This window comes from Rhinolophus sinicus, linkage group LG10 (genome assembly GCF_036562045.2).
Source record: "Rhinolophus sinicus isolate RSC01 linkage group LG10, ASM3656204v1, whole genome shotgun sequence".
NCBI classification, from domain to species: domain Eukaryota; kingdom Metazoa; phylum Chordata; class Mammalia; order Chiroptera; family Rhinolophidae; genus Rhinolophus; species Rhinolophus sinicus.
Genome location: NC_133759.1, coordinates 69,323,270 through 69,344,794, shown reverse-complemented (window position 1 = coordinate 69,344,794; position 21,525 = coordinate 69,323,270). Strand labels below are relative to the sequence as shown.

Genomic DNA, 21,525 nt, shown 5'->3' with positions numbered 1-21,525 from the left:
ATACTCTCAGTACCCTAGGACATGCCATTAACCTGATGGACATGTTCCATAAATTAAATGAGCCAAAACTGTAGCTCCAAGTTTTTGATAAAAATGGATTTGAAGTGCATGTAAACTAAGTCTTTTTGTAAAAAAATATGTACTTTATTGGCAAAGGTGTAATGAAATAAGCAATATTTAGATGTCCCCCACCATTTTGAGTGTTCTGGGTTAAACAAGGTAACTACATGAAAGAATTACAAACATAATTATCACTTGATAAACTTGGTAAAACCTTTTTTTGGGAACTTCCCAGAGGTTGAAAAATCATATATTTCTTTAATATGACTAGGTTGCATCATTTACTGAAAGTCAGGTGATTTTCATCAGTCAAAAATAAAATATAAATGTCAGTCTAAAATCACTGACATTAGATCAATGTGATTTGGGGCATATAACTTTATATTGCTCTAACTCTCCATTTATATTTCTCATTGGAACCAGGTTTGTCAGGGATCACATCTATGAAAAAAGGAATAAAATTCATGCTCAGTCCTATCATATTTTATCAGTAAATCATATATAGTCATCTATAGATACAGGTTAATGAAAAAACCAGTATCATTTAGCTCATTAAGAGAAGCAATTCCAAGGAAAATTTATGTATAATTATTTATAAAATTACATTTATATGCTTTTTATCAGTTTACCATTATTAATCATTTTAATGGTAATTCACTGCAGAAGAAAAATTTTTATACACTTAGAGCTTTAGTTACAAGAAAAGTTTATTAAATATTAATTCATTTACATATTTTTGGCTGAGACATACGATTGGATGACCAATAAAAAATTTTAAAACATGGAAGTGGAAATTCAAGTTCAAGGAATAAAATGAGGTAAAAATATTTAAAATATGAAAAATAACTTGTTTATTTTTAAGATGAATGGTCGTGCTTAACAAATCAACGTATTTATGTACATACCACATGATACACTTCAAAGTGATGTAACAGTTTTATTTCAAAAAGTCAGTATTTACAATAAGCCAGAAAATGTATTCATTTTAAAATTATCAAGAATTTTATGTCAGCTTTAAAAGTTGAATTTTTTTTTTTTTTTCAGGAGGTCATGTGAGCAAAAAATGTGAAGACGTGTTTTAGGTGGTCAGAACTGGGTGGCAGTGGCTCTCCACACCGTTCCTGGGGACAAGGCAGTGTATGTCAACCATTTCATCCACCCCCCTGCTCAGTTAGTCGCCTATTCACATTCATGCTCAATTTAGAGAGTTATGGAAAATTCAAGCTGGAACAATCTTTAAGCTGGTCCACCTCTGAATTTTACTACCGTGTTTTCCCGAAAATAAGACCTAGCCGGACCATCAGCTCTAATGTGTTTTTTGGAGCAAAAATTAATATAAAAATTTTAAAAATTAATATAAAAATTAAAAATTATATAAGCCCAGGTCTTATATTGAGACTGGGTCTTATACTATATTAAAATAAGACCTGGTCTTATATTAATTTTTGCTCCAAAAGACTCATTAGAGCTGATGGTCCAGCTAGGTCTTATTTTGGGGGAAACACGGTCGCTTTGTGACCTTGGCCAAGCTGTTAACATCTCTAAGCTTCATTAATAACAGTTCAACACCACACACAGAATGTCACAGAATTCTACACTTATTGAATTGTCAGATAAATGATCTGATCAGGGATCTCAACCTAGACCCTTGTAGAAAGCAGCCAGGCCTGTAACCTAAATGAGCGGCGCAGAGAGGCTGAGCTGGAGAGAACACGAAGCCAGCCACCCTCTTGCTGGAGGAATGCTGTCATTAGTGCCAGATTGGAGTTTTCAAGAGAAGCTGGTAATCTGGATTTTTATGTAAAACCTACTAATTGCCTTAAAAATGTTTTTAAAAATTGTTTCATACTGTGCAGGGTAGAAAAAAATGCAACTACCAACCACAAACAGCTCAAAGGGCTGCCAGTTTGTTGTAACATTTGGTCTAGAGAATAAGCACTCAGGAAGGGGAGTGGGCTGTATGGTTATTTTTGTTGGGTTCTAAATTTTAGAGAATGACTAGATTTTTATAGATTTGAGTTTTAGTTTTGAGTAGCCCTTTGGTTTCTTGAAACATAATTCAGTATGGTGTTATCATGTACTGACAACAAAGGAAACTGTTTTTACACTTTTGTAATTGTCAGGAATATTCACTTATCTTAATGGCTAACTTAAGGAATTTAGCAATGTGAAGTGGAAAAAGTTGTGCTTCATTTTGGAAGGAGCTGCCCCACAAAATAAAATTTGTCATGGGAGAGAACAGAAAAAAAAGGCACAATATGTACCACCTACTTAATGGCAAATATAATTTTAAAATCAAAGACTTCCTTCTTCAGTGAGTACCCACTGTGCTGGGCTCTTTAATTCCATAAACATGTATGTTTTGTTATTCATCCTTTAGGAAGAGACATCACTCTAGAAAGCCAGATGTGGAACTTTGTGTGTATGTCCTGTGGTTTTCATGAAAACTGTGTAGATGAAAGGATAGCTACAAGCACACACACCCTCTGAAAGATACAACAGGATTGGGGGCAGTTTCTGGAATGAAGGACTGCCTCTATACCAGTCTCCTTTAGTATGGTTTGATTTTTTTTTTTTTTTTTTTTTTTTTTTACCATGCTCATTTATTATCTTAAAAAAAAAATCAGGGAGGCTGGATGGCCCAGTTGTTTAGAGCATGAGCTCTGAACAACAGGGTTGCCGGTTCGACTCCCACAATGGCCAGTGAGCTGTGCCCTCCACAATGACTTGGAGCTGATGGGCCCTGGAGAAACACACTGTTCCCCAATATTCCCTAATAAGAAAGGAAAGAAGGGAGGGAGGGAGGGAGGGAGGGAGGGAGGGAGGGAGGGAGGAAGGAAGGAAGGAAGGAAGGAAGGAAGGAAGGAAGGAAGGAAAGAATATTTAAAAAATAAAAAACCAAATAAGACAACTCTGTGAATGCAATTGCGGTGGCCTGCTGTGCTACCAGACCTCATGTGGGATAATGCTGTATAACAAATACTCAGAGGATTCCACAACATTCCACAGCGTTTCCCTTTAACCTTTATTACCCCCAATTTTTTTCTGGCAAGGGGCCTGCTGACACCCGACCTCTGCTCTTTCACTGCTCCCTCTGACAACCCTGCATCCTCATCACTTATGGAAGCACATTGGTGGGAAAGACACGAATGAGCCTGCTGAAGCGGGGCCACTGTCTTCTCCTGACCTGCTGTTCGGGGGGGCCTCTGCCCAGCCTGGTGCTGGGTCCACCTCCTTTCCCCACCTCCATTCCTGTCCTATTGGATGGCTCCAAATCCTGGTTACCTTCGTGGACTAGCCACACAGCTTCTCCCAGCTGTTTCCCACATTTCAGCCCTTGTTCAGTCATGTTCACAATTTTTGCCAGATCTGAGTGGCAGTTATTTAATATTTTCATTAAAATATTAAATCTAATTTAAAAATCCATATGCATATATTATGGCATTTTACCATAAAACTATTTAGAGGTGTCGAAGCATTGAGGTGTTGTGACTAAGAGCATGTGCTTGAGAGGCAGGTGTCTTGGTTCAAGTATGGGCTCTGCCATTTCTAAGTTAATTTCTCTTTAAGTCAGTTTCCCTCCTTTCTAAAACGGGGATAAAATGGTACCTATCACATGGGCTGGCTCTATGCGCAAAGGCGAGGAAGTCAGTCTCCCCTTCGTGGGTTCTAAGGCATTGCAGCTTCCTGCAGAGATGCAGTCTGTATCTGGTTGGTGGGGAGGTGAGAGGCCCAGTTGCCTGCCTACTGTGCTGTGGCACTGCCAGCCTGGTGCAGCATGGCAGTGGACACCTTGCCCTACTCTAAGATTCAAAAGGCATGACCCCAACCCTGCTTAGGCCAGCAGTGCCCCAGGGTAGTCTGAGTGGGCCAGGGTGGCTGAGAACCTGTCCCCTGGAGGCAGTGGAAGGTGGGACCACACGTGAGTCCGACTCCAAGACCCCTACACACGCTCCTTTGTTCCACCGGACTTCACTTACAAAACACAAATTCAGAGATATAATTACTAAGAATTTCAAGCATGGGTCATTTCTCAGTGCCTGTCCCTGTTGGACCACACTAACCAAAGCCTGCATCGATTACACACCATGAAGCCAGTCCTGCTACTATGTAGGATTACTGTGAGGATTAAATGAATTATGTACAGATCTAAGACTAATATCTGGCACCCAGTAAGCACAATACAAGTGTTGGCTATTATTCATAGCACATAAATGTAAAACAAGTATTTTTCAAATATGCATTTGTTCAAATATTTATTATTCTGAGCTAGGCACTGTTCTAGGCACTGGAACATTTTATCCATCAGTGAACAGCTAACATTATTTGCTTACTACCTACCATGAACTACCTGAGAGGCCTCCAGAAGACCCCAGGCCTTGACTCTGGGACTGACTACCAGTGGGTGGGTGTGCAAACACTCACTGACATGCCCAAAGCGGGCAAGCTAGTGGGGACCAGATTCCTGGGTAGAGTAGCCCCTCATTACCTTTTAGTCCTACTTTCCATTGTCAGAATCTGAAAAGAAGTCAGATTTTAAACTTTACTCCTTAATCTTTCTTAACCACTGAGATTCTCAAAATTCAGTATTCTGGAAAAGTTGCCAGTGAGTAGGACAGAATCAAGAAACCGCCAAGGCACACTAATACTTTTTAGAGAGCACTCCAGTCTTTACTCAGCTCTGCCCCACAGCACTTTCCTATGCAGAAGAAAATGTCCCCAGTGCACTATGCAATACGGTAGCCACAAGCCCCCGCCTCCCCCCCTCCCCCCTGTGGGCCACTGAGTCACACATTTAATGTTTCTAGTCTTCTCACTAATGACAAGGGCTGAAAGCACTGTAGGGAATCACTGGGTGAATCAAAACTCCCCATTTTACTGGCTGGGAAATGTGGTGACTTGACTCTTTGGGGAGAGTGGATGCGCTGTCACACCTGCCAGGTGTGAGCTGGGCTGGCATTTTGAGATTTACAGCAGAAGTCCTGGATTTACTTAAGTGCTTTTAAATCCCATACAGATAATCTGAGCTCAAACTCGTACATTTTCTTAAGGTCCACCAATGAATAGAACGACGTTGTCCGGGGAACACAAGTGGGAGTCACAACCCAAGCCACGCGTTCATCTCTGCGCAGCCGCAGAGTGTAGAGTGTAGAGAAATCAGAAGAGAAGTCAGGCGCGTGAACACGTTGGCTTCTTACGACCAGTCTAACAGGGTCCCGTCTGCCCCGCTCCTACAGCCAACCACCCACCTGACCCGTGCGGAGAACGCGCGGGACGCGCCCGCCGGACCTACCTGCCGGCGCCGCGCCGTCGGCGCCGCCGCCCGCGCTGCCCAGTCCCGCGGCCGCACGCAGCGCGCTCCCGCAGCTCGCCGACAGGTTGCCGGTGGCCCTGCGCGCTAGGGTCAGGATGGGCGCGGACCAGCCCTCCGCCGCGGCGCGCCGTCTCGCTGCACTCCGCAGCTCGCCCGGGCCCGGCAGCTGGCTCCGGTCCACGATCTCGAACTCTTCCCCCGGCTCCGGCTCCGGCTCCGGCTCCGGCTCCGGCCCTGGCCCGAGCTCCCGCCCCGCCGAGCAGCTGGCTCCCCCGTCGGCCATCTTGGCCGCGTCACGTGGCCGAAGCGGGCAGCGTGCTCCGTGCGGGCGGGCGGGCGGCGGGACCGGCGCTCTCACACCCTTGCGATCCTGTTTTCCTGTTCGCGACGTCGGGCTTCTTCTTCACCACCCTCCCTCACTCGCTCCCACTTTAAGTAGGTTTAGGAAAGTACCGGTCACAACCTAAGCAGCACCCCTATTCCCACCAGTCGGGAGGACTTTTTTCCGTGAAGTTACTCTTGGGCCCAGCCTAGAACACAGCCCACATGGCCTTAGTTTTCTTTGTGACACGAGTTCCTCTTTTTTATTTTCATTTCATATTTTACTTTTTCTACTTCACTTTTCTGCAGCAGCCTTCAGAACAAGCAAAAGGGCGGGTAAGGAAACGGACTGGAGAGGCAGGAAACAGAATTTTTTAAAAAGTAGGGACCTAATGCCACAGCTTGGCAGAAAATCCACTGAGGTGGACTGGAAATCTGAAGGTCCGGATTCTGCTATTAATTGGTTAAATGGGGACAATAACAACCTACCTCATTATTTAAGTAAGATTTTGCAGTAAGGAGCACAGAGCAAATGTTAGCAATTGTGATGGCTGTCACCCAACTATGTGGCTTAGGCAAAGCATTCTACTTGTAACGACTTACAGCCTGTTTTGGCACTTGGAAAAGAAGGGAATTTGACAAAGAGAAACTCAAATTGCACCAGCATTTGACCCTTTTTTTTTTTTGCAAAGTGCTGCACGTGGGCACCATCAAACAAGCAGAACTGTTTGGTTTGACTCCCAGAGTGCTTAAATTTTAAATTTAAAATTTTTAGGTTGTTGCAGATATCTAGAAATCAACCGATTTTCCATAAAAAGCTGGATTTTGGCTGTCTCTTAAAGCATCGGAAGATTTGGCAACTCAGTATGTTTGCTGATGGTGGCGAACTGGTGGAGTGGGCTGTGGCTGCCCTTCAGAAGCCCAGGTTCTCTAGGCGTGTAGGTCCAGCCCAGTTTACTAGTTTTCATGATCTGCCTGGTCCCTGAAGGCCAGTTGTTTTTCATGGGGTGGGAAGTGAGTGGGGGAATTGGTGGGGATGACATTTCAGTTGTCACAGTGACTGAGGAGTCGGGGGGGGGGGGCGGATAGGGGTGTCAGGTAGTCTGGAATGACAGAGTTGTCCAGGAGCCTTCAGGACTCTCCTTCCCCCTGGACATTCATGTAAGTGCAAAGCTTGTTTTTAATGATCAGAGCCTGGAGCCTAATTCCATTTTGCATAAAAACATAAACTATTCTTGAGGGGAACAGTTTTAATACTATATCAGGCTAGGTTATGCTTCAGTAACAAATAACCCCCAAATATCAGTATCTTCCCATAACAGAAGTTTGTCATTATGCCGGGCTGTTGGAGGTTCTGTCACTTGGAGCAGTTTTGCATCAATAGTAAATGCCCCAGCCTTGAAGTGACAGCCTTCCCTTATACACATTTCATTGGCCAAAGCAAGTCACATAGCAACTCTAACTTCAATGGAATTGGGAAGTTCAATCCTACTAGTGGAATAGGAGAACTGGGAATATTGGTGAACAGTATAATGACTACCAGAAATGCATTTTGAATTTTCCCAGAATGCAACAAAATTGATTTGTTCAGAACCTAAAAGTTATTAACAGTTTCAGAACATCATGTCACCCACAACAATGCTGGAGATGTTAAGATGATGCCTGTGCTGTCTGTCACAGTCATGGCTATTTTATATAAAGGTACAAATGGTTACATTGCTTTTAGTGGTAGTTGTGCCTCATTTACATATTGAAATACATATTATGGACTTATTTCTCTTATATTAGGACATACTAATTTTTTGAGATTTTGAGTGTTGGTAGGTAGGTTTATTATCTATGAATTTCATTTCAGAGTTGTAAATGGGGCATTATAGAAGATATACCGTGTTTCCCCGAAAATAAGACCTAGCCGGATGATCAGCTCTAATGTGTCTTTTGGAGCAAAAGTTAATATAAGACCCGGTCTTATTTTACTATAAGACTATACTGGGTCTTATATTAATTTTTGCTCCAAAAGACGCATTAGAGCTGATTGTCCAACTAGGTCTTATTTTCAGGGAAACATGGTATTCCTGATAGAGTAGGCAATTGAGTGAGCAGGTAATCACCTTAATTCTCCAAACAACAAACAGGAATTCTAAGTTCTTTTAATTTTTACTTTATATGAGATCAATTTTGGAGAAACCTTGGTAAGAGGGGTTTTGGTGAAGAGGATGTGTGTGATTACTTTAGGTTCAAATAGTAAAGTTTAGAAGGCACCCTAACATATTTATGTTATTTTCTATACTTTTCCATGTGCTTGAAATGCTCCGTAATGAAAGTACCTACCCAAAACATGTGGCCCAGTCTTCCCTCCCCACCCCGACTTTTTTTTCCCCCCATTACTCTCTGTGTGGTTTGTCCCCTAGCTCCTTTCTCCCCTCTGCTTGGGCCCTATTTTTTATGCCTTGGGTTTCCTCTGTCTGCTGCCTTCCCGAGTATGATTCCATCCTCTGCCCATTACCTGTCACTCACTTTTCTTTCTGATCTTTTGGAGGATTCTCACATTTCTTAGATCTTGTCTCTCAAATCTGGCCCGCCTGGCTACACTTGGATTTCCTAAGGCTCAGGGCTGATCCTTTCACCTTTCTGCTTACAAATCTCCCTTTGCCCCCCCCATCACAGGTGGCCTTGCCTTGTCTCCGTGCTGCAAGTGCAGATTGCTCACTGTCTCCTTGGTGTGGAGCAGAAATTGAGTTAGGCAGCATCCCAGGTGGTTTGGTGATTTGCCTGAGCCCAAAACGGTTCCCAAAGAGACAAATCCTGGCCTTATTTGTACCTCGAGTTGGCTTATCAGCTGAGAGTACCTGGGGCTTTACTAATTTTATCTCACATGTACAAAGATTACATTTTGGTTGGCATTTTATAATCTAGGAGATCCTTACTACCTGGACATATCCTTACTACTTGGACTCCGGTGCCAGGAATGGCCAATTACAGTCTAACGAGTTTTCTAAGCGATGAGGTATGGAGCACTGTCGGCTATGAGCACTCACAGATGCTCTGAGGTGATGGAAATAACCTAGGTCTGCGCCGTCTTCCACAAGGGCCATCAGCCACAGTGGCCCCTGACCATTTGCAGTATGGCTCATGACACTGAGAAACGGAATGTTTGATTAAATTAATCTAAATTACAATAGCTTTCTGTGGCCAATGGCTATTGTATTACACAACACATTAATTAACTTGGAGATTATAGGAAATACGGGGAGAGAAAGGAAGATGTGAAACAGCACCTGTACGAAACAGCAAGACTCTTCCAGAAGAGGCAGCATCCCCTGGACTTGGCTGAAGAGGCAACCTGAAGAGACCAAAATTACCTGCTGGGAAAGATTGGTTTTTGTCAGTTGGGGGAACTTGAATGTGGATATTAGATATTACAGAATTAATTTTTTAAGTATGGTAGTGGATTGTGGGTGTGTAGGAAAAGGCCTTTATTTTTAGAGCTGCATTAGAGTATCAAGTAGTGATATGTTATGATGTCTATAATTTATTTTAAAATACTTCAGCAAAAGAAAATAGATGATGCAAATGTGGCAAGAGCTTGACAGCTTTGAAATCTAGGTAAAAAGTGCAAGAAAGTTATTACATATTCCCTCTACTTTTCTGAATGTCTGTATTTTCATAAGAAAAAGTAAAAAGATATGTAAAAAAGAATCTGTTTGCAACAGCAGCCAACGTTCCATGAAGTGAAAAATCCCCACAAAAGGCTTGACATTTTTTTTTTAAAATGAAAACGTAAATTAAGAAAATAAGTATATTTTATCTTATATTTAATAAAATTTAGACTATGTTTGCAACCATGTGCTGGTTTTTAGAATGAATACAAAAATGAACAAATGCTGATTCTTTTGTACAATTTTTCTGAAAAATTACCTGATATCAAGTATGGGGACAGAGCCCCAGAGAGCAGTTTCTAGGCTCTCGGCCTCATGTGGAAAGGTGCTGGCTCGGGTAGTAGATGGCTGTCAGCTGTGGCTAGTTGGCCGTCAGCTGTAACCATTGAGCCATTGGCCACTAATATAACTGCCGCGGCTACGGTGGGGAGTCGAGGAGAGAGGAGGAGAGTCGAGGAGAGTCGAGGAGAGTCGGTTGGGTGGCAGGAAAGCGGACAGCAGGTCACACGTCGTGTGAACCCAGCCTCCAGTGAGACCATAGTGGTATGACTCCCCTACCTATGGCTCCGTGGGTGTTCCTTTTTGGCCTGGCCATGTCCTGCGTTCTTATGTGGGGAGCAGGAACAGAGACCCCGCATGACACTCTGCATGACATCAAGACATAACATCATTCATTTCATCTGATTTATGGTGGACTCAGAAAGAGGGTCCAAAACTTAGGCTTCATCTTATTTCTCAAGTTCTCTTCAATCTTTTATAGACCTATCATATCTTTTTTTTCCCTGTGGTTCCATTTCCATTTTAGTTGTATCTGTTTGCATATAGCTAGTACTCAAGCGAATTGGCCAAAAGCAGTAAAGTAATTATCCTGTTCACAATGCTATTCATTCTTCTGGATGCTTTCATGGGATTGCTTATTGGAAAACACAAGCCATTTTATGGTATTATTACTCTATACTGTGAGCCCATCTGAGCTCACTCTTTACTTTTAATATAAGTTGTAAATTCATTATTTTTTTTCAACCATTCTGTTTTGAAGTTCATCAGCATTGACTTCCTTTTCTGCAAACCCTACGTGTAATGGCTTTGTGTGGGTGTCGTGCAGGAGACACTGCTCGCTGCGCCATTTGTCGTGCGCAGTGGCCTGCGGGGTCTCTGGTCCCGCTCCCCACATAAGAACGCAGGATATGGTGAGGCCAAAAAGGAACACCCACGGAGCCATAGGTAGGGGAGTCACACCACTATGGTCTCACTGGAGGCTGGGTTCACCGGTTGCGCGACCTGCCGTCCGCCTTTCCGCCAACCGACCGACGACTCTCCTCCACTCTCTCGACTCTCTTCCTCTCCTCTCTTCTGCTCTCTTCGGCTCTCCTCTTCCACTCTCCTCGGCTCTGCTCGGCTCTTCGGCAATCCTCGGCAGTCCTCGGCTCTCCTCCGTAGCCGCAGCAGTTATACCAGCGGCCAATCGGCTAACCGGTCACAGTCGATGGCCAGTCAGCCACAGCCGACGACCATCCACCACCTGAGCCAGTACCCTTCCACGTGAGGCCGAGAGCCTGTAAACTACTCTCTGGGGCTCTGTCCCCACAGTGGGAATTGAGTGGGACCTGAGCGTCACTTTTGTTTACTCGTGAAATCTTGCATCCTGTGCAAGATGCACAGTTTCACTGTACAGTTGATTGGCCTTGTAGACATCTGCCAGCTGGTGAGAGACTGGCTGGCCATCGGTGCAGTACTGGGGACGGTGCTTTGGGCTTCAGCAGGAAGTGAGCTTTGAGGAGGGGCTAATTTTATAAGCGGTAACAGATTTTATAAGGGGTACTACTAACATACTCATTAGTGAATATTTTAATTTTATGAAGACTTGCTTCTCTAAATGGCCTTGTAACTGCAGGGACTAGGGTAAAATACCCACAGGTGAATATTTTCAGTTTAAAACTTGTAGCTTGTTGTGGTGGCTGTAACTGATTGAGATGCAGGTGCTGTTGCTGAGATGGCTCCATCAATGTCTAGCAGGTGAAAGTGTAATCACCTAAAAGGAAAACTCTCCTTACTCACCATACTTCTGACGCTAATTGCACAGAGTGGGTGCAGACCCCACAGGACTGCAGAGGCCAATCACTAGTGTGGGCCTCTGGTACTTTTGACTGAGTGGCTATCAACTGGGGATTCGCATGACCCCTTCCTTGGATTTGGCAATTTACTAGGGTGACTCACGGTATTGAGGAAAGCACTTTAACCATTGATTACAAAGGATACAACTCAGGAACAGCTAAATGGAAGAGGTGTGAGACAAGCTGTGTGAGACAGATGTGGAGTGGCCATGCCCCTCTGGGCACGCCATCCTCCCAGCGCCTTGATGTGTTCAGCAACCTGGAAGATCTCTGAACCTCATTGTTGAGACTTTTTATGGAAGTTCCATTACTTGGGCAGGATTAATGAGATCATTGGCCATGGGTGGTTGAACTCAATCTCTAGCCCCTCTCATGTGCCTGGAGGTCCAGTGGTGGGGATGAATGTTCCAACCCTCTAATTACATGGTTGATTCTTTTGACAACCAACCCTCATCCTCCCAGAGTCACCTCATTAGCATAAACTCAGGTATGGTTGAATGGCACTTATTAGAAATAACGAAAGATACAACTATCTCCCCTATTACTCAGGAAAAGTACATGGGTTTTAGGTGCTCTGCCAGGAACCAGGAGCAGAAACCAAATATTGTTTCTTATCCTTCTCCTCCTCCTCCCCCTTCTTATTCTATACAGTGTTTCTTTATTAACAAATTGTACCACACAAATCAGGTTATCTCTTCTATCTGTATTTACAGAAGCAACAGAATATTTTACTAAGAGATATTCTATACCTGGACCAAACAACTGGAAGATGGATTGGACATCTAATGACCAAGAAGGTAAAACTGGCAACTGTTGTGCAACTTCTAGGAGAAGATTCGAGTGTGTTTTCTATATCTTTGATAATAAGCTCCTCACCAGAAGGGATAGGATAATACGTTAAGGGGATGATGTAGTCAAAGAAGGGATGATGTAGGACACCACAGGAAATTAAACCAGTACAAAAGAGCAGAGTCCATGTCAACTTAGGTTAAAAACTGAGCCCTGACAGCGCCCTGGAGTGATACCACCCCAAGGTGCCGCATCCCTGTGCGAGCTGAAATTGGGTGAGTCCTCATCTGGGCACTTTGTTTTGAGAAATCAATTAGTCATTACAAAAAAGGGTTTTATTTTTAAAGTAGATGCAACTTAGAGAAAGTTAAACATTAGGACATTAGGAAAGTATTAACTTCTTGAGAACTCAAAGACTATTTTTTTTATTAAAGTTTATTGTGGCGACAATTATTAGTACAGTTACATAGGTTTCAGGTGTACAATTCTGTAATACATCATCTATAAATCACATTGTGTGTTCACCACCCAGAGTCCATTGAGAACTCAAAATTATTTAGGAAGCCAAATGAAGCAAAGGAAAATGCAAAGTTTAGATGAAACTTTCTCTAAGAATAAAACTCAGTTTCATGAGGGATTTAAAATAAAACACACTGTCAGAGAGTATTTTTCAAAGTAGGTTTTAGGTCTGTCCTCTCCAAACCTTCCTCACTTAAATCTAAATGTGTCTAATTCTAGTTTGTTTATTGTGTTTAGGAAACATTTCCTTTAAAAAAAGAAAAGGAAATCTGACAAGTTATTTTATGAAAATAAAAATTAACTCAGAAATATGTAGCTTACTTGCAAAAATGTTAACCTGATAATGTGCATAAAATTTACATAATGTGTCCCTCCTTATGTCCCTGAGTGATCATCCTTTTCTGCTTGGCACCTCACAGTGGCCATGAGTGGCAGAGAGAATCTTGAGTGCAGCCCAACACACACTTTTGGAGAAAATACCGAGATAGCAGGGCCAGGAAGGTGAGCTTTGAAGACCCTGCCAATGGCTTTTAAACAGTGGATTTTCTGATTTTGTGACATTTTTTTATAACAGGTCATGTAAACTTGCCTAGTGTTTCTCCCTGCCCCACATTTTATTATGAAAAATTCCAAGCATAGAGTGTAGCATTTACCGTATCTCTCCATGTATTCATCCCTTTTTCCATCCATTAATCCGTCTTATTTTTTGATGTATTTCAAAGGAAATCGAATACTTTAAACAACTTTTCATTTAGAAATAAGATTAATCTTACAGAAAAGATGCAAGCATAAAGATAGCACAGAGCAAACTGTATACCCTTTACCCAGATTCCCCCGTAGTTAACATTTCACTCTGTGGGCTTTGTCGTTTGCATATGCTCTCTCTTTACCTGTGTTTACATATGTACTTTTCCCCTGGGCCTTCGAAGGGTAAACTATGACCTTTTTAGCCTTAAATCATTCAGGATAGATTTCTTGAGAATTAGGATATTTTCTTACATAACCATGGTAAAGTTATCAACTTCAGTATGTTTAACATTGAAACACATACTTTTAATAAGATACCTTTGATCTAGACCTGCCTTACAAGAAATGCTAAAGAAGGTTCTTCATGTTGCAGTGAAAGTAGATTAATTAGTAACATGAGAACAAATGAAAGTATAACTCACTGTTAAAGGTAACTGTATAGTCAAGTTCAGAATCCTCTACTCTTTGCATGGTGGTGTGTAAATCACTTATAACTCTAGTATAAAAGTTCACGGGCAAAAGGATTAAAACTAGCTATAGATACAATAATTTGTCAACGGACACACAGTATAAAAAGATATAAATTGTGACATCAGAAATATAATATGGTGTGGGGACAAAAAGTGTAGTTTTTGTATGTGATCAAAGTTATCACTTAAAAATAGACTGTTGTAACTACCGTGTTTCCCCGAAAATAAGACCTAACCAGAAAATAAGCCCTAGCATGATTTTTCAGGATGACATCCCCTGAACATAAGCCCTAATGAGTCTTTTGGAGCAAAAATTAATATAAGACCTGATCTTATTTTTGGGGAAACACGGTATAAGATATTTTATGTAAATCTCATGGCAACTGCAAAACAAAAACGTATTAGATTCACAAAGAGAAAGGAGTCAAAGCACAACACTATAGAAAATCATAAAAAAATGATACTTTTAATCTAATCTTGCATTTGTATAAATTCCTAATTTAAAAAGTGATTGTTGGATATGTGGATAATTTCCTAATTTTCAATATCTAAACAACAATATATCTTTGTGCACCTATCGCTTAGAATAACTTTCTAGGAGTAGGACTGTTGGGTCAAAATATTAACATTGAAAAAAATCTTGACTTGCAGTATGTTGCCAAATGAGGGTTGTGCATTTCAAAAAGCTATGAAATGTTCACTTTGCTCTATCTTCCCAACAGCAGCTGTTACCAAACTTTTAAAATCTGGCTCAATTTAATAAGCAAGAACATGTCTCATTTTAATTTGCTTTTCTTTGATTATTAGTATATGGGAGACACTGGTAATTGTACTCCCAATATCAATTCCCTCTTCTTTTTCGCGAATTTAATCCTGATTTGGTTAGTAGGGATGGGCCTAGGTGAGCTACTCATGTTTACAACCTCCCTAGCAGCCAGGGGTGCCGTGTGGCCTAGTTGTGACCAATGAGCTGTAACTAGAATGTGTTGGGGCTTCTGGGAAGTCTTGATTATCCTGATAAATGAAAAAGTACAGCTGATGATTCATGTCCTTTTCCCTTCCTACCTTGAATGTAGAGAATGTATAGACATGATGTCTGGAGCTAGGGCAGCCACTTTGTCATCATAATGTGATCAGCATGAAGGAATAATCCAGATAAATAACTGTTTGTTTAAGTCACAGTAAATTTTGTACTTTTAAGTATTCCTAAATGTTTTACCCATTGAGGCTGAACTTCATTTTATGTGCTAATTGGCCATGCTGTGCATCCTGTTGTATGATATTCCTTGGTTTGCCTGTCTGTCTCCTCGCGATAGTGAGAGCTTTTTATGAAAAGGAACCGCCTGACAATAATCCCCCAACAATTCTGAATGTGAGAGCAGACACAGATTTGGTGCTCATTAAGTGTGGTTTGAAGCAATGAATGATATAATTTAATTCCATATGCAAATTCCATATGCAAAATGGAGAGTTCAGGATGGATATTTACTTTCTAGGGAAGGTGGCTCCTCCAGGTCATTTCCTGAACCAGTATTCTCAAACTTTTGGTCTTTTTACTTCTTTATCAGAACCAGATATTCTCATTCTCTAAAACTGTGCTTCCTAATCTTTTTCACATCATGACCGACCCGGAACACGATCGTGTTTGTTGTATAACAGGCATTCGAAATGGGCGGAGGCTGCTTGCTGCAGAGGTAATATTTGGGGTGTCCCCAGACTTTACTTGATCACCCCTGAAACTAGGGCGTCAGTATCTCTGCACAACTAATAGCTAGGGAGCTGTGCTAGTGAGAAGCCCTGCTCTGATCTAAGGAGAGTGGAAGGTTTGTCTATTTCCCACTGAGGAATGTCACATATGCTTTTAAACATATGCCAAAAGGACAGACCCAACTACAGTAACAAATACTGTCAATGTTTGGCTCCATCTAGTGGTCTAAAATGGATTTGGGTTTCTAACCATCAGGATTTGACAGTTTCAATAAATTTATCCATCCATTCAACTTTATCCTTCCATCCATCCTATCCATCTACTTATCTTTACCCATCCTTCAGTTCACCCATATCCATCCATCCATCCATCCATCCATCCATCCATCCTTCCATCTTTCTTTCCATCCATCCTTTCATCCTCTCATCTTCCTATCCATTCTTCCATCCTTCCATCCATTCATATCCATTCTTCTATCCATCCATTTTTTCATCCTCCCATCCTCCCAACCATCCCTCAGTCCATCTGTATTCATTCTCCCATCCATGTAGCCATCGTAGACTATGAGGCCTATGGGGTCTGCTCCTGCTAATCTTTCTGACCCCATTTCATGTCATTATATGTGGATTTGTTAAGCCCCACATGATTTCTTTCTGTTTCTTAAACACCCTAAGCTTATTCTTTGCATATGCTGCCCCCACCTCCCGCTTGGAATGATTTTCTCCCAGTCTTAACCTGATCGACTTTTTATCATCCTTCATATCCAAGCTCAATTCAACTTCCCAGAGACACCTTCCTTAACCACTCTAAGACACACAGTTGTCCCAGACTCCAGTCCCGCTTTGTCACTGGTGAAGTGACATGGTACTTGTGTCTTCCTGCTGGAGTAGTATTTGGTATTGTCTGCCTCCCCTCACTGAATGGAGCTCAGAGCGAAGCTTGTCTCTCTTATTCATTGCTAGATCTCCAGTGCTCAGAACAAACTACCCCCGTATGTTAGTGACTTTCAAAAACAAAAGTGTCATGCTCACACCAAACAGCCACCTTGATTGGCAGAGTTGCTCCCCATTCTTCCCACTTAGAGACATGGCTGGTCGATCCCTCATCCTCTGGAACTTCCTTCATCACCTCAGCAGGGGGAAGGAACAGAGAGAAAAGCCACCTGCTCTTAAAGGCTTCCTCAGAGAAGTGACCTTGCCTTTGTGCTCACATTTCATTGGCCGGGGCTGACACATGGCCATGCCTAACTTCAAGGGGCAAGAGGGTGAGAAGTGCAACCCCACTATGTGCCTAGGAGAAGAAGCAGACCTGATGGCTTCCACCTTGGTGAGGCAGACACAGTAAGGAGTGCCATGACGGGCTGGGCTGGAGGGGCAGCAGAGCACAGTCCCTCCTCATACACAGAGGAGCAAGTGGCCAGTCCTCTGGGGTGGTGGTGGGAGGTGCTGAAAAGCGTCCATAGGGAAGTTCCCATGGCCTGAGCCTTGAAAGGTGAGCAGTTGCTCACCTGTGCGGGAAGCTGGGGTTGGGGAAGCTGCCAGAGCAAAGCGCAGAGGCCTGAAACAGCCTGGAGATCTGCACCTTGTGTGGAAGGGGTGGTGGGCTTGAGTGGCGGAGTGGGTCATGGTGAGTCTGCTCAGTGGTCTGAGTGCAGACCTTGGAGCGTGCCCAATGGGGCTCTAAGGAGTCTGGACTTTATCCTGTAAGTAACAGGGACAATGATGCTTGTAAGTAGGGAACTGACACATTCAGAAGTGTGCTCTAGAAATTAAAGTCTGGTGGCAGGTGGCATGGTTCAAGGGCATATGAGATCAAAGAGAGGTGGGCCACTTGGGAACCATTCCTGGTCCTCTAGGTGAGAAGCCGGCTTTGAGGCAGAAACGGGACAGGTGTTAGGTATTACAAAGAGGGGTCTGATGCCAGAGATGTTGGAGGAGAGTCAGAGGATTTGTTGGTGACACATGGAGGTGAGGGCAGGGAGAAATGAAGGCCACGCTGAGCTTTCTGACCTGGGTGAGTGGATGTGTGGACATTCTGGTGGAGTGGTCCAGGAGGGGGTGGGATGTGTGGACCCAGAGCTCAGGGGAGCCTTGCTGAGTGTCTCCTGCCACATGAATAGCAGTGAAGGAATGCTGGGGTTAAATGGTAACTCCATACCTGAAGGAGCTGAACTGGGGGACATGAGATGAGCCCCCAAGGCCTTTCCATCAAGGCCTCTTTACCTGCAGGAGCACGGGGCCTGGTCATGGTTCCTGATCTCTCAGGGTTTGTGAGTAACCTTGGTCAGACTGCTGCATCCCGCTGGCCCTGGATGTGCACTTTTGGGCAAGAATGATATCTGCGTCGTGAGTTTGTGGGAGGTACACAGGAATTTACTCTGAAAAGAATTACATGTGGTTACATGGATATACTCTCGTTGTAAGAAAAGAAAACATGGAAAAGCAAAAATTCCACCTTTTGTCCTCCAAATTCTTCCCTTCCCAGCAGTAATTAATGCTAAAAACTTTCTGGGTGTCCATGTAGACGGTTTGCTTTGCATTGTGGACTGAGATGCACAAATCATTTTTTTTTTGTTTCCTCATTTTATCATGAAAAATTTCAAACATACAGAAGAAAGAATTATAGAATGAACCCCCTGATAACCACCTAGATTCTAGAACTCGCATGTTGTTGTATTGCTTTGTCACATCAACCCATTTATCCACGCTTCCCTCCATCAAGTCATCCTTTCTAAAAAAGCGTATTTTAAACTAAGTTGTTGACATCAGGACACTTAATCTATAAACACTTTAGTGTGCAGTGAATTGCGTCAACCTAGAGTTTCCATTCTCTAAATTTTGGCAAGTGAATATACTCACGTAACCCAAACCCCTGTAAAGAATGTTGTCTCCCTCTTCATGCCCCTTCCTGGTCAATCCCTGTCCTCACCCTCCAGGGGCAGGCGACCATTTTCCCTTCCCCCTTCCTTTCTTCTCCTCCTTTTTCTCCTCCTCCTCCTTCTTAGAATAGATTAGTGTTTCCTGTTCTAGAATTTTATGTAAATGGACTCATACAGCATGAACGCCTTTATGTCTGGCTTCTTTCACTCAGCATGATATTTTGGAGATTCATACATGTGTGACCTGTATCAGTGGTTACTTTTTTTAGAAACAACTTTATTGAGGTATAATTGACATATAACAAGCTGCCTATATTTAAATTGTACAATATGTCTTTACACATGCAAATACTTGTGAAACTATCGCCATGATCAAGATAGTGCACATATCCAGTATCACCCAGACTTTCCCTGAGCTCATTGTAACCCTCCCCCGTTCCTCCACACCTCGTCCATCCCCAGGCAATACCTGGTCTGCTTTCTTCACTACAGATAATTTGTATTTTCTAGAGTTTTATATAAATGAAATCTTAAACTATGTACTCTTTTATGCCTGGTTTCCTTCAGTTGGCATAATTACTTTGAGATCTGTCTGTGTTGTTGCATGTATCAGTAGTTCCTTCCTTATTATTGCTGAACCATTTCCAATGTCTGGATATACCAAAATTTGTTTATCTATTCACCACATAGATGGACACTTGGGTTGTTTCAAGTTTCTGCAAATAAACTTGCTATGAGCAATTCCAGTCATTTGGATAATTGTTTCCACTTATGTAATGTGTCTTTTTTTGTGGCTGCTTTAAAATGTTTTGTCTTTCATTTTCAGTAGTTTGAGTATGACGATTTTGAGCGTGAATTTCTTTGGGTTTATCCTGCTTGGGTTCACTGAGGTTCTTGAATCAGTAGATTAATGTCTTACACCAACTTTTGGAAGTTTTCAACCATTATTTCTTTAAATACACTTTTAGCAGTGCACCCTTTTGTCTATCCTGTATTTCCAATGACGTGGAGGTTAGATCTTTGGGAATTATTTCACAGGTCCCTGAAGCCCTGTTCATTTGTATCAATCTTTTTAGGTGTCTGTTTTTCAGATTGGATAATAGCTATTGGTCTATCTTTTAAGTTCACAGACTCTTTCTACTTTCTTCTACAGTCTGCTCTTGAGCTCATCCAGTAAATTTTCATTTTAGTGATTATATTTTTCAGTTCTAATATTTTCATTTGGTTTATATATATTTTAAAGCTTCTGTTTATCTGCTGAGATATTCTGTCTGCTATTTGTCTCAAGAATGCTGGCGTGGGTCGCAGTTGAGTGGTTTCCTTGGCTGCACGCAGATGTCTCGTCTGCTGTACCTATTCTTCCCGCCCTGTCGCACCCCCCAGCCCCTCTGGGGCTCAGTATCCTTGTCTGAAAGAGACTATGACAACAGGAACTTTCTCATACAGGAAAAGTTATGCCAAACACCTGGCATGATGCCTGGCACATGATGCCAGCTTAGAATTTTTATTTAATCACCATTAGCATGATCATCTATGTTTCATCATTTTCACTTAAGACCAGAGCGTCCCATCTGGTACATAAGGCCACTCGACCAATCCTGAGAGATGTAGCAGACCTACCTAATACATAGAAACAAACACAAGGAGGCAGCCAAAATGGGGAGACAAAGAAACATGTCCCAAATGAAAGAACAGGGCAACATTCCAGAAAAAGAACTAAATGAAATGGAGACAAGCAATCTGCCCAGATACAGAGTTCAAAACACTGGTTACAAGGATGCTCCATGAACTTAGGGAAAGAATAGATGAACTCAGTGAGAACATACACAAAGAGATAGAAACCATAAAAATGAAACAGTCAGAAGTGAAGACTACAATAACTGAAATGAAGAATGCATTAGATGGAATCCATAGCAGATTAGATGAAGCAGAGGATCGAGTCAGCGATCTAGAGCACAAGATAGCAGAAAACACCCAACTGGAACAGCAAAAGAAGAATTTTAAAAAATTAAGATATTTTAAGGGGCCTCTTGGACACCATCAAGAGTGCCAACATTTGCATCATAGGGGTACTGGGAGGAGAAGAGAGAGAGCAAGGGATTGAAAACCTATTTGAAGAAATGACTGAAAACTTCCCTAACCTGGTGAAGGAAATGGACATACAAGCCCAGGAAGTGCAAAGAATCCCAAAAAGGATGACCCCAAAGAGGCCCACACCAAGACACATCATAATTAAAATGCCAAAGGTTAAAGACAAAGAGAGAATCTTAAAGCAACAAGAGAAAAGCAGTTGTGTACGAGGGAGCCCCCATAAAAGTGTCAACTGATTTCTCAACAGAAACGTTGCAGACCAGAAAGGAGTGGCACGGAATATGCAGTGATAAAAGGCAAGGACCTACAACCAAGACTACTCTTCCCAGCAAGGCTGTCATTTAGAATGAAAGGAGCGATAAAGACTTTTCCAGACAAGATAAATCTAAGGGAGTTAATTACTACTAAACCAGTATTACAAGAAATGTTAAAGGGACTTCCAGAAAAAAAAAAAGATAAAAATATGAATAAGGAAATTTAGCAAAGAAAAAAAATTTGCACTGACAAAGACAAACACATAATAAAAGCACTGGATCAACCAACATTAAAGCTAGTACTAAGGTTAAAAGGCAAAAGTAGGAAGATAATGTATAATTACTACAGAAAATTAAGGGATACACACAAACACACACAAAAGAAGTAAAAATAATGACAAAAACATAAATTTGGAGAGGGTGAGTAAAAATGGTAGTGATTTTAGAATGTGTTGGAACTTAAGCAACCATCAACAGAAGATAGACATAAACATAGGTTGGTGTATATGAAGCACATAGTACCCACAAACCAAAAATCTACAAGAGATATACAAGAAATAAAGGGAAAGGAATCCAAACACAACATTATAGAAAGTAACCA

At 42.1% G+C, this 21,525-nt stretch overlaps 1 protein-coding gene across 2 annotated transcripts in view; it reads right to left on the bottom strand.

The window, feature by feature from the left end:
* Nucleotides 1–5,766, bottom strand: part of RUFY1 (RUN and FYVE domain containing 1) — a 44,214-nt gene extending 38,448 nt beyond the window's left edge. The window contains exon 1 of one of the 2 annotated variants that reach the window (XR_002136272.2): nt 5,354–5,766. Coding sequence is in view for 1 of the 2 variants with exons in the window: in XM_019716956.2 (XP_019572515.2) it covers nt 5,354–5,657 (304 nt within the window). In the remaining variant the exon portion in view is untranslated. The remainder of the gene's footprint in view (nt 1–5,353) is intronic. The other variant, XM_019716956.2, reaches the window with a different exon arrangement.
* Nucleotides 5,767–21,525: the final 15,759 nt, after the last annotated feature.